General features: G+C 35.6%; 1 protein-coding gene and 1 non-coding gene across 5 annotated transcripts in view; both read left to right on the top strand.

The window, feature by feature from the left end:
• The window catches only part of EYA3 (EYA transcriptional coactivator and phosphatase 3), a 98,971-nt gene that overhangs the window by 65,085 nt on the left and 20,108 nt on the right, over window positions 1-13,778 (top strand). For all 4 annotated transcript variants that reach the window (XM_090268905.1, XM_090268903.1, XM_090268906.1 and 1 more), the window contains 6 exons: window positions 1,374-1,513; window positions 5,353-5,436; window positions 7,129-7,218; window positions 9,283-9,341; window positions 11,204-11,364; window positions 12,782-12,896. In XM_090268905.1, coding sequence (XP_090125031.1) covers window positions 1,374-1,513; window positions 5,353-5,436; window positions 7,129-7,218; window positions 9,283-9,341; window positions 11,204-11,364; window positions 12,782-12,896 — 649 coding nt within the window. The remainder of the gene's footprint in view (window positions 1-1,373; window positions 1,514-5,352; window positions 5,437-7,128; window positions 7,219-9,282; window positions 9,342-11,203; window positions 11,365-12,781; window positions 12,897-13,778) is intronic.
• LOC150014459 (small nucleolar RNA SNORA50) lies at window positions 12,504-12,639 on the top strand. The gene has a single exon (XR_016510304.1). It is a non-coding gene; the product is annotated as a small nucleolar RNA SNORA50 (small nucleolar RNA).

Here is a 13,778-nt window from a genome sequence, read left to right as displayed (position 1 = left end):
CACTTGCATAACTTTGAAATAATTACATATAGTGATGCTTTAGTTTTGAATTTGTTTCTCTAAATATCTTTGTTCTTCATAACAATTTAACTTTTTAATAATGGAGAATTTCAAGCATAGAAGTTGTCAGAGTAATATAATGAGCCCTTATGTATCCATCATCCATCTTCAACAATTAACTCATAGGCACTCTTGTTTCAACTGTACTTCATCCAATTCCCTCCCCAAATTCCAAGCATCGTATTTCTAAAGGATAAATGACCACAATTCCATTATCCCACATAAAATAATTCAACAATAATTCCTTAATATTATAAAGTACCAAAACTTATTCATAGTTCCAGTTTTCTTATAGATATTAGGAATTTTGTTTATCTTTTTACAGCTTGTCTAAATTAGGAACCAAGTAAGGTCAATACACTGTGATTGGTAGATGCATATTTTGTCTCTTTTTAACCTATAAATTCCTCCATCATTTTTTATTCACCCATGTACTTTATATGTTGAAGGAATAATTGATTATTCCATACCATTTCCCTGAATTTAGTTTATCATATTCTTTAAGTATATTTTATTGATTATGTTATTGCAATTGTTCTAGTTTTTCTCTCTGTCCTCTTCTCTGCCCAGTACTCCCCCACCCCCCCAGGAATCCCCCACCTTAGTTCATGTCCATGGGTCATGCATGTAAGTTCTTTGGCTTCTCCATTTCCTACCGTGTTTATCTATGCCTTCATCTTCACTGGAATTCCTGTTTATTATTTTCTTATAGAGTAGTTTAACATGTCCTGCTGCCTTTTGTATGTTATTGTAAGTTAATAAATGGATCTAGAGCAGTTTTTTTCACTTAGAAGCAATATTGTGCTGTGTACTCCCCCACCTTTGACATTTGACAATGTATGAAGACATTTTTGGTTGTTACACTGGGTGGAAATGCTACTGGCATCCAAAATTTAGAGGTCAAGGATGCTCCTTAACCAGACACCCTACAACGTACAGGAGAGCACACTCACAACAAAAATTATCTGGCTTAAAATGTTAATTGTGCCAAGTTGAGAAACTCCGATCTAGAAGCTTGATCAGGGTCAGGTTTATTTTGTTTTTGTTTTTGTCTTTTTTGTAAAACAACTTCATAGATGTGTTCTTTCATTATGAAGCAGGCGTATAAATTCTAGTTATAACTCTTAGCAACGTTAGGAACTTTTGAATGCTCAATGCCCACTTCTCCATTCCCAAATTACTTAAAGTTTGGTTTTTCGTTCTTTATCCCTGCAATATGATTCTTAAGGGCAGAAAACCTGCTGACCCTCTTCCTGCTTTGGTTCTTACGGTCTTTGACCACTGGCAATAAATATCTTGATTTTCATGTCCAGGAGACCCTTCTACAGGCCCATCTTTGTCCCAAACTACACCAAGTAAAGATGCTGATGACCCATCCAGGAAGAACATGACTGGAAAGAACCGAGGCAAGAGGAAAGCTGATGCCAGCTCTTCCCAGGACAGTGAATTGGAAGTATGGGAAGAACCTCATTTGAGTTACCTATTTTGTTTTTTCCCTCATTTCTTAAATTTATCAAACATATATCTGAAACTCATGGGATAATATGGTTCTGTGTTGTGTATCCTTTAATTCCTGGGCAAGGGAAACTGAATTGGCCAAGTGAAAAGAGAAATGTGAAAACACATTTCTCTATGCCCATAACTTTCCATATCACTTCAGACGTTTTTACCAAAAGCATCAAAAAAGCTTTTCTGAATTTAAGGAACGAGTAACTCTTTAAAGGGAAGAATAAACTGTTCTCTATATTCCAGAGGAGAACAGAAAGAACAATGCCTCATATTTAGTATATAATGTCATACTGTTTGCCATTCAAAACTCTGAAAGTAAAATGAGAGTATAAAAGTGCTTTAGGCCAAGTTTCTGTGAAACATGCAACCAGATCTGGTAACTTACTAATGAGATTTATAGTTATTTATTCTGTTGTTAAGCACTGTAAGGATTTACTATAGGCATACATTTGGCCTCATTAAAAAGACTAGGAAGTCACACAAACTACTAATAATAGTAAAGTTTTGATATTAGTCCTTTTGCTTTCTTTCAGTTTTTCTATAATATGATCATTTAATAAGGGGAAAAGCTGTATTTAAAAATATGTACATTGATAGGTGTTCTGAAGACATAGGTAAATTAAAGTTGTATTGGGAGCCTCTCTCTTCCCCTTCATTCTTGGGGGTTGGGAGAGAGAGAAGTAAAGAAAATCTAATATATTTCTTTGGGAAAAACTGAGAGAGAACTCATACATTTTTAAAAATTGTGGTAAAATATACATAACATATAATTTACTATTTTTAAGTGTGATTTAGTTGCACTAAATATTTTCACAATGTTATTAAATTGTTACATGATCCTAAAAACTTTGCACCCATTAAGCAATAACTCTCTATTCTCTATTCTCTTGCCAACTAACCTCTAGTATTACCTCTGTTCTACTTTCTGTCCCTTTGCATTTGCCTTTTCTAGATATCTCATAAAAGTACAATAATGCAATATCTATTTTTTTGTGCCAAGCTTATTTCACTTACCATGTTTTCAAGGTCCATCCATGTTGTAGCAAGCATAAGAACTTTGTTCCTGGTTATGGCTGAATAATATTTCATTGTAGTATTATGTGTATACCACATTTTGTTTCTCCATTCATCCGTTGATGGGCACCTTGGGGACTTTTCACCATTGAGCTTATGTAAATAATGCTACTATGAACATTGCTATACAGTTATCTCTTTGAGTCCCTCTTTTCAATTATTTTGGGTAGACCTACGAGTAGAATTGCTTGATCATATGGTAATCCTTTGGTCAACTTTTTGAGGAACCACCAAAATGTTTTCCATAGTAGTTACATCACTTTACATTCCCATCAACCATGCATGAAGGTTTCCAATTCTCCACATTCTCATCAACACTTATTTTCCATATTTTTTGATAATAGGCATCCATGTGAAATGGTATCTCATTGTGGTTTTGATTTGCATTTCTTAATGACTAATAATGTTTAACATCTTTTCATGTACTTAGCCATTTGTTTATTTTGTTGGAAAAATGTTCAAATCCCTTGCCCATTTTTTAATTGGGTTGTTTGTTTTCTATTGCGTTTTAGGAATTCTTTATTTATTCTGGATATTAATCACTTATCAGATATATTATGCACAAATATCTTTTCCCATTCTCTGGATTTTTTTTTTTTTTTCACTTTCTTGATGGTATCCTTTGAGGCACAAAAGTTTACATTTTGATGAAGTTGGTTTTTTTTTTTTTTTATTGCTTGTGCTTTTGGTATTATACCTAAGAATACAAAGCTAAGAACATATCATTTATGTTTTGGCCCTTAGATTTAGGTTTTTGATCTATATTGAGATAATTTTTATATATACTGTAAAGTAAGGCTCTAATTTTATTCTTTTGCACATGGATCTCTAATTTTTCCCAGCACCTGTTGTGGGTCAGCACCCATTGAATGGTCTTCATTTCCTTGTCAAAAAAAATCGATAATATATGTTAGGGTTTATTTCTGGGCTCTCTCTTATATTTCATTGGTCTTTGTGTCTATTCTTATGCTAATACCACATTGTTTTGATTGCTAAAGCTTTGAAATCAGGAAGTAGAGTCTTCCAACTTTGTTTTCAAGGTTATTTTGGCTATTTGGGAACCCTGGAGATTCCATATGAATTTTAGAATGAGTTTTTCTATTTCTTTAAAAATCACTGTTGGAATTTTGATAGAGGTTGTATTGATTTTGTAGATTGCTTTGGGTAGTATACTAAGTATTTTATTATTTTTGATGCTATTGTAAATGGAATTGTTTTTCGAATTTCTGTTTGAATTATTCAGTGCAAGTGTATAAATATAACTGATTCTGAATTTATTTATTAGCTCTAACAATTTCTTTGCGTATTTAACATTTTCTACATATAAGATCATGTCATCTGCAAACAGAGATCATTTTACATCTTCCTTTTCAATTGGGTACCTTTTTTCCCTTATCACCAAATTATTCTTACCAGACTTTTCAATACTATGTTGAGTAGAAGTGTAAACAGGCGTGCTTTTCTTATTCCTGATCTCAGAGGTAAAGCTTTCAGTCTTTGACCATTGAGTATGATATTAGCTGTGAGTTTTTCATATATGGCATTTATTATGTTGAGGAAGTTCCCTTCTAGTTCTTGTTTATTGGGTTTTTATCATAAAAGCGTACTGAATTTTGTCAAATGCTTTTTCTGCAAGAGTTGATCATGTGGGTTTTTTCCTTCTATTAATGTGCTTTTTTATTACATTGATTAATTTTTGTATGTTGATCCATCCTTACAGCCTGGAAACAAATCCCACTTAGTCATGATGTATAATTCTTTTAATATGCTGCTGAATTTTGTTGTTATTATCTTGTTGAGGATTTTTGCCTCAATGTTCATAAGTATGTTGGTCTACAGGTTTCTTCTTTTTTCTTTGTAGTGTCTTTGTCTGACTTTGGTATCAAGGTAATGCTGGCTTCATAGAGTGAGTTAAGAGATGTTCCATCCTCTTCAACTTTTAGGAAGAACTTAAGAAGGATTGGTGTTAATTCTTCTTTAAATAATTGGTATAATATACCAGTGAAGCCATCTGGTCCTGGGCTTTTCTTTCTTGGGATGTTTTTGATTACTGATCCAACTACCTTACCCATTAAGGGTCTGTTCAGAATTTTTATTTCTTCTTGAGTCATTTTGTCATTTTGTACATTTCTAGAAATTTGTGCAGCTGTTCATAATATTCTCTTATAATCCTTTTTATTTCTGTCATAATGTTCATTTCTGATTTTAGTAATTTGAATCTTCTCTTATTTTTCCGTAGTCAGTCTAGTTACAAATTATCAATTTTATAGATCTTCAAAAAGCCAACTTCTGGTTTATTGATGTTCTCTATTAATTTTCTAGTCTATGCTTTTATTTATCGCCATTCTAATTTTTATTATTTCCTTCCTTCTTCTGGCTTTTTCTAGTTCCTTCAATTTTACAGTTAGGTTATTAATTAAGATCTTACTTCTTTTTTAAGGTATGTATTTATAGCTATAAATTTCCCTCTTAGCACTGCTTTTGCTACATTCCATAAATTTTGTTTTCTGTGTTTTTATTTTCATTCATCTCAATGTATTTTCTTATTTCATTTGTAGTTTCTTTTTTGATCCTTGGTTATTTAAGATTGTGTTATTTAATTTTTACATATTTGTGAATTTTTCAGTTTCCCATTACTCATTTCTTGCTTTATTTCATTTTGATTAGAAAAGATATTCACTCGTTATTTTTTATATTTTCCTCCCTCAGCGGGTATTTCTGTGGGACTTGGATGAAACCATTATCATCTTCCACTCCCTTCTTACTGGATCCTATGCCCAGAAGTATGGAAAGGTAATTTGAGTCTTTCTTCCTTTGTTGTAACTCTCCCTTTCCTGCTGTAGGGGCAGGTAACCAAAATTACTTTCTCTGCTCCCTCCATTTACCTTGTTGACCTTTTGTACTTTCCATGTTAAACTTCGCCTAATGGCTTGTACAGGTAGGCTATATGGTCAGGCAGAGTTGATGATAAAGCTAGAGACTAGACATGGGACAGGTGCTGAAAGCTGAAGTTCTTTGAGAGTGGTGTTATGTATAAATGAAGTATGGGAATGATTCTCAGGATTATATATTCCAAAGACCATTCTCTTATCCCTTGTCACTTTCACTTTTAGCAGCTCAAACTGAGCATTTCATTTAGCTGAGCATATTCCAGATATGTATAATAAATTCAAAATATAGATAAAATATAAAATAGCTTTCTAAAATAGATTATATACCTTCTTAAATTAAATATACCAGGCAGAATTTAACTTGTCTAGTCATCAATATAAATATCAGTTTTAATAGAGGGATGAGCTGTTTTTGAGTTATTGCCTATATATTTCTACCACTAAATTACCTTCAGGCTTTTATTTTTCTGTTTCTGTGAATACATTTTATAAAAAATATCTGCCTCCATTGCTCTTTTACTATTTTCAGTTATTTCTTATTGTCACTAATGTTTCTGTTAGAAGTAATTTCCACAGTCTTTTAGAATATAGACTGGCAAGCTCATACACTACATAGCTAAGCTGTTTTTAAAGGTATATAAAATAAGAGCATATAGCCCTGACCTGTGTGACTTGTTGGGCATCATCCTGCAAAGTGAAGGTTCGCTGGTTGGATTCCCAGTCAAGGCACATGCCTAGCTTGCGGGTTTGGTCCTTGGTTGGGGTGTGTGTCGGAGGCAACCGATTGATGCTTCTCTCTGACATCAATGTTTCCTTCAATTTCTCCCTCCCTCCCCTCTCTCTAAATAAATAAATAATGTACAGCCTCTGTTGTTCATTTTGAAGCTAAGTGCATTGAGGGGTGGGGGAAGCTAAGTGCATTGCTTTTCCTGCAGATGTTTTTGACTCTTTAGCCCTTGTTTACTTATTTCCTGGTTGTTGAGATTAACTGACTTCTGGTGTTATACTGTGTGTATATGTGTGTAGAAAATAATGGAAGATAATGGGTGTTACAATATCAATATTTTAGCAATAGTTAGAATTTCTCCTGAAACAAGGATATTTCCCCCAAAAGTTAAGGTTTTATTTATTTATTTTTTTAAGTGGGTTTAATTTTCTAGAAACTAAAGTCTTGAAAGTTTTAACTTTTCACAATTCCAGATTCTTATAACTGTGAATGAAATTGTATCAGTAGCTCTGGCTGGTGTGGTGCAGTGGGTTGAGCATCTGCCTGTGAACTAAAAGATCGATGGTTCGATTCCCAGTCAGGGCACATTCCTGGGTTGCAGGCCACGTCCCTGGTTGGGGGTGGGTGAGAGGCAACCAATCTCACACACTCATGCTTCTCTCCCATATCTTTCTCCCTCCCTTTCCCTCTCTCTAAAAATAAACTTAAAAAAAAATTTTTTTTTAAAAAGAGGGAAAGAGATTGATTGCATCAGTAATAATTGGAAACACTATTGTGGGTCTGTGTTGTGTGGCCTTGACCTGAAATAATTTTGAAATATTTAAGAATCAGAACCAGTGTTGTAAGTTTTCTCTTATTGTCTTCCAGGACCCAACAGTAGTGATTGGCTCAGGTTTAACTATGGAAGAAATGATTTTTGAAGTGGCTGATACACACCTGTTTTTCAATGACTTGGAGGTAAGCATTTGAAATTATTTCTATACTTCAGTGAAATGTTTTGTTCATTAACTGTTGAACCTGTGCTTATTGTATTTAAAGGAAATGTGGTTAGGGTGGGTATGGAGAGGCCAGCTGGCCATGTAGATCTAGATAGTCTTATAGGAATAATGCCTTGGTTAGGCCACTGCAGTTTTGATGCTGGCCCTCAGTTTTATTGCCCCCAAAATTTGATTTTTGTTCTGGAAGTGATAGTTCTAGAGGAAATCCCAACCCATTAGGCAAAACACTTGATACATAAACCAACATTCCAATTTATTGATGTATATTAAATAATATATAACATGGGTTTGATTATTTGTGCTTTAAGTATGCTTGACTGTTCTTTAATTTTACCTTCTTAAAAGAGTCTTTAGATTTGTCAGATCTATAAATGTCTGCTGTAACTCATTATATTGTATACATGCTGATTTTCCATGTATAGGTTAGCCCTGATATCCAGAATCATTTTATAGTTAGGTGCAAGGAAAACCAGGAAACACTGAGCTTCTTGGGGAATTTTTTGGCTTTGATATTTGAGTTCACCTTCGAGGTAAGCATGGTTTAGTGGAAAGAACACAGAACTGGGAATCAGAAGACCAGAGTGTGAGTCCCATGTTAGGAAGGTTATCTTCCCATTTTGGACCTCAGTTAAACAGTTATTCTACACAAGAAACTAGTAACAGTTGTTCTATCCTGGGAGGGGAATGTGTTGCTGGGACACAGAGATAGGAAGGAGCAGACGTGTCACTTCATGTCCCTTTGAATTTTGAACTGTATACAACATATATTACCTAGTTTTAAAAATAGTGAAATTTTTTAAGTAAAACAAGATAGCATTTTATAAATAACGAAGTAATTCTGTTCCCTTTAAAATGCAATCTAATTCTACTTAACAGACAATTCTCCAACAAATTAAATTTAATAGAACTCTAAATTCCAGTACTCTTATCTAAGCACCACAATGCTTTAATCTCTTTCCTCAACTTCACATGTTGATAAGTTAGGACATCAAAGTTTTTATTCAGCAAACATTTATTAAAAACCTATTATGTGCCAATAATTATTGCCAAATTGTATTTGTAATGATTTTCTAGACATAGTCCTCTCAGGACTGAAAGTTCTGTGAAGAATTTGACCTGAATGTGTTCCTGCCCCCCAGGTCAGTGATTCTCAACTTTAGGGGGCATAAGAATCACCTGGGGACCTTGTTAAAGAAAAATAAAGATTCTAGGACTTCACTCCCAGAAATTCTGATTGAAGTAGGTCTGGGGTGAACCCAAGATCATATACTTTTTAAAAACTTCCCCAGAGGATTCTGATGCATGTGGACATTACAACACTGCCCTAGGTGGTGTCAGAGGAGTGTATCTGTTAGAGTTAGACAGTGGGTTGCATTTTATGTCAGGAGTAGTGTGTCCTTGGTGGAAAGAACTTTGGATTTGAATAAGAAGACCCAGGCTCTTCCTAGTTTTTTTCTACCACTCACTTGAGTAAATCATTTCTCCTCACTTTTATAACATGAGGAGATTGACTTAGCCTTTTCTGAGTACCAAGTTTGAATTTTTAAATTTCTGTTTGTCACTCAATTTTGATACCACACTCTACCAACATCTGTTTCATCTGCAAGAATGTATTAGGTACATGCTACATGAGGTCACTGGACTGACTAGAGGAGTACAAAGGAGATGTAAGATAGGGGTTGTGCCATATGAGTCGTAAAGTGTAATAGAACTTTCAGTCTTGTGTACAACATAGACACACCTGACAGTGTAAGGGAGCTCATTCTCATACCCGTGAGCTGTTGGAGAAACGAACTACTGAGATTAGAGCATAAATGAGGGTTGGGATGGTCAAGGAAGGTTTCAGGAAGACTGTGGTATATGAATAAGGTTTTAAAAGAATGGGGGTAAGAGTGATCCTCTACCCGTAAGAGAGGCCATAAGATATTTCATCATTCCGCCATTGTGGTGGTGTTATAATATGTCATGTAATAGAACTTCTACTCACTGGACTGAAGTGGTATATGGTTTTGTCTTTTAACAGGAGTGTGACCAGGTGCATGTGGAAGATGTGGCTTCTGATGACAATGGCCAAGACCTAAGGTGATAAAAACAATGATGCTGTAAACATCAGTGCACCTGTTATGAACAAAACACTGTCTAGATTTAGAGTAAAATAAAGATGAGTGAGACACAGCCTTACAAGAGCTCACAGTCTGTTAGAGGAGACAAACATAGTTAACAGTGTCACTCAGAATGAGGTGACAATAGAAAATGTGATGGAGCACAGAAAAGAAAGCCATTCTGATTGGTGGGGGAGGGGGCAGATGGTTGCCAACATTAGAGCGGCCTTTTCTGTGCAATAGAATTTGAGTGTGGCCTTGAAGAATGGGTAGCGATAATGGGATAAGGAAAAGGCATTCCAAAGTAAAGGATATACTTGTTTCCTCTGGACAGATTTTCAGTCAGAATTGTGCTTCCAGACTGGTTAATCTGTTTTTAAAAAGATTTGATTTATTTACTGTTTTGGAGAACACGGAAGGGAGGGAGAAAGAGGAGGAGAGAAACATTGATGTGCTAGAGTCAACCAGGGGACCTGGCTCACAATCCAGGCACGTGCCCTGACTGGGAATCAAACTGGCAATGACCTTCTGGTTTGCGGGGTGATACCCAGCCTACCGTTCTTGTGAGATTTTGCTGTGGCTAACCAGTAATTACCTGTCTTATGTCTTGGCTTTATTTTCTTAAATATAGAATGTCACATGACTTACTGAACTCTGTTTTGACCTTTGATTAAACCAACTTGTCTCTAATTCTGTCAATCATTTTAAAATCTTTACTTTGAAAGTATTAGTCCCTCCCAGCCTGTTTAACTACATAGGCATATCTCATTTTACTGTGATTCATTTTCTTGTGCTTCACAAATGTTAACATTTTTTTACAAATTAAAGAAAAGAACCTCCACCAGCCTTGTTTTATTACAATATTTTCTTTTTGGGGGTAGTCCAGAACCAAACCCATATTATCTCTGAGGTATGCCTGTATTAGTTATCTATTGTTATATAACAAATTACCCCAAAACTTAATAGCTTAAAATAATAAACATTTATCTTCTCATAATTTCTGTAAGTCAGAAACTTGAAAGTGACTTCACTAGATAGTTCTGAATCCAGGTCTCTAAGATTGAAATCAAGATATTGGCCAAAGCTAAAAATCGTCTAAAGGTTTGATTGGAGCTGGAGCATCTGCTTTCAGCCTCTCACCTGCAAGAGGCTGAAAATAGGGGGTCTCAGTTCCTCACTGTGTGCCTCCACGTGGGGCCGCTTCAGTGTTCTCATGTGACAGCTGACGTCTTTCAAAATAAATGCTCCAAGAGCGAGCAAGAGAAGCCTTGTCTCTGAAGTCTAACACCATCACTTCCACCACATTCTGTTTACATTCAAATATAGTACAGACCTAAAGGGAGCAGAATTAGAAGAGAAGAGTATTAAAGAATTTGTGGAAATCTTTTAAAGCCACCAAATTGAACCATGAACTTAATAAACTAGCCAACAGATCACCAAAAGAGAATACCCCCATTATCTTACTATTGTTAGTATTCGGGATTATTTCCTTCCATTGTTTTTTAACTTTTTTTCACATAGTTGAGATCATTTTGTATGTGCATACACAAAAAAATTTATATTCTGTTTTTGGGATTTTTTTTTTTTTTCACTGTAAGATGAAAGGGTGCTGTATTTTAAGCCAGCCTCTGTGGGATGCTGAATTGTTCCTATTTCTCTTGCCCTACTCTATATCCTTTCTTTGATAAAGTAATAGGGGTGAGATAGAGGACTGGAGAAAGATAGATTCTGCCATTAACCTTGGGGTTAGAGGCCAGGAATAGGCAGAGAGTCCCAGGTGGCATTCATCCAAAAACCCCATGCAGTATAGATTTTAATTTTTGTTATCCTCTCTCTTTGCAGCAACTACAGTTTCTCAACAGATGGTTTCAGTGGCTCAGGAGGCAGTGGCAGCCACGGTTCCTCCGTGGGTGTACAAGGAGGTGTGGATTGGATGAGAAAACTGGCTTTCCGTTATCGAAAAGTGAGAGAAATCTATGATAAGCATAAAAGCAACGTGGGTGGTAAGTGTGACATACAACCAGTCTGACTTTGTTTCCCTCTTATGTCCTGCTTTCTTTTCCTTAGAAATCCCTGGCAGCTGCTTATGAATTTGTGCCACAATAACATTTTAATTCTGTATTTAAAAACATGAAGGTTTAATTAAAACCCTTTGGAAAGGAACTTTGCATTTCTCATGGAATTCTGTTAGAATAACTTTGCAAAGTTTCTCATTCTTTTTAGACAAATGTCTTTTTAAAGGAAATGTGTTTTGTTGATTATATTTAATGACGTGTTTTATTCTGGAGTCAAAACTGTCAATACTGGGTAATGCGTTGCCTTTTTCTTTCTTTTTTTTTTACTAATATACCAGGACAAATCACATAGAACTAGTGACTAGGTTTATGGTAGATGGAATAGTAGGTCCAGGAGTATAGGTTGGCAGTGTCTGTGTGTTATGATTTGAAAGTCCTTGGAAATTCTTTCTACCTAGAAATATATGTCAGATGCCACCAGGCCTAAAATTCTGTTATTTGGTATTAATTAGCAATAGATTGTCCAAATTAGAAGAGATATGAGATATCTAATATGAATTCCTCATTTTGCATTTTGAGAAAATTGATGTCCGTTGTGAATGTAACAAGGGCAGTTACCATAGCCAGAATTCACATCCCTTAACTCTTGGTCCACTATACATTTATGCAGTCTTTTTTTTAGTGTTACAGCCATATGAGAAAATATTTAAAACTGTGAACCATCACCCTCAAACTTCTACATACACACAAAATGTTGCGTGAAGTTTCAGGGATTCCATAGATTGCCTAGAGGGAAGCCACTAACTTTCTGTGTAATCTTGGCACCCCTTTCCTCCCTGGGTTCTGGTTTCTTTAGAAAGAGATTGGAAATGCTTCAGACTCTTACAGCCATAATACATTTTTCCCCTTTGGTTCTTGAGGTGATATCTAAATCAGTGCTACTCAGGGTACGGTCCACCATTCTGCAGGTTCTGCTCCTGGTTCGTGATGAAAGAGCTTGTGTCAGAATCTAATCACAGTGTCCTCATCAGCTGATTTTGTTGTTGTGCCCTTTAGCAAAACAGTCTGGTGAAGTCTAAAAGGCATTTTGAGTAGGCTACTCTCGGGTTTTACGAAGAAGTATATTAAAGCACTGCCTTTGAACCTGATGTGTCTTGTTTGTAGCTTCACGGGCCAAGCAACAGTGCTAGAGCATAAGGACTTGTTATAACTGGGGCTCTTCAGCTCTCAACTGAACTGCTCTTTTAAAAACAAGGTACATTTAAAAAAAAAAAAAAAGTATATTAATTAGCTCAGTCGAATATCTCAGTCACACACTATTTCTAAATTGAATTTAGAAGTTGTTTCCTCAGTGTCTGCAAGGATATGCTGTCATATGTAATTGTGTCTGCTTTTATTCCCAAAGGCCTTCTCAGTCCCCAGAGAAAGGAAGCACTGCAGAGACTAAGAGCAGAAATTGAAGTTTTAACAGATTCCTGGTTGGGAACTGCATTAAAGTCCTTACTTCTCATCCAGTCCAGGTATGAAAATGGTTCTTTTACATCTCATCCTTTGAGAGACAGTCTTTCCTCCCCTAGTCCAGGACGGGCCATTCCTAAATAGGATTTGGGATAGGGGTGAGAGGAGTTTAAATGAAGCAAGGAAGTATTTCGGTTAGATGGGAGGCAAGGTCATTTTGCACTAATAACACACCTTAGAGCTTTAAGAAAATATATATGAAAACCTTTTTCTTTCCCCTTACTTTTTGCTCACAAGATTAAAACTCAGTAACTCATATTCTTTAGGCCATGAGATGGGCCTGGTGACATCAAAGAATACATATAAGAGACATATCTCAACTATCCTAGCTACAGAAAGCTCCAAAGAAATGTACCAAAATCAACTCAGGAAGGCAGGATTGAAAAGAAAAGGGTACATTAAGCAGATTAAGGAGATTTCAGCTTGAAGGTAATAATGGAAAATAAATAGAGTCATATTTGTACCAATATCCCTTACTGCTTCTTTCCTCAAAGTAGAAATTCCAGATCTATAACCTAATAGAGCAAGCAACAAAACTGACACCAATGTTATTCGGTGAAGTTTCTAAATAAGAACATGTGAAATTAATGCATATTCTAGAATCTATATTACTCTTGGATGAAGAGCAGAGAGGACTTAAATCACATCTCAGTTCAGGGCTGAGTTGCATTCGGGTGAAATGGCACTGTAAATGAAAGCCTCTGTTATTTGTTTTCCAGAGACTGCTGTCAGTGACCTGGGTTGGTGGTAATTGCTAACAAGTGCAGTGAGATAGAACGGTCAGAGGGAAGATCAAGTTTCTGCTCTGTGCCCACTATAGAATCTCTGTCCTTTAATATGGAAAGTAAATAAACCTGAGATGATTAGAGCAATAACTGAACAAA

Source organism: Furipterus horrens, unplaced genomic scaffold, assembly GCF_987537825.1.
Source record: "Furipterus horrens unplaced genomic scaffold, mFurHor1.1.pri manual_scaffold_3, whole genome shotgun sequence".
NCBI classification, from domain to species: Eukaryota; Metazoa; Chordata; class Mammalia; order Chiroptera; family Furipteridae; genus Furipterus; species Furipterus horrens.
Note: the sequence above shows the minus strand (reverse complement) of the source record. Positions and strands in the feature narration are given on the sequence as shown.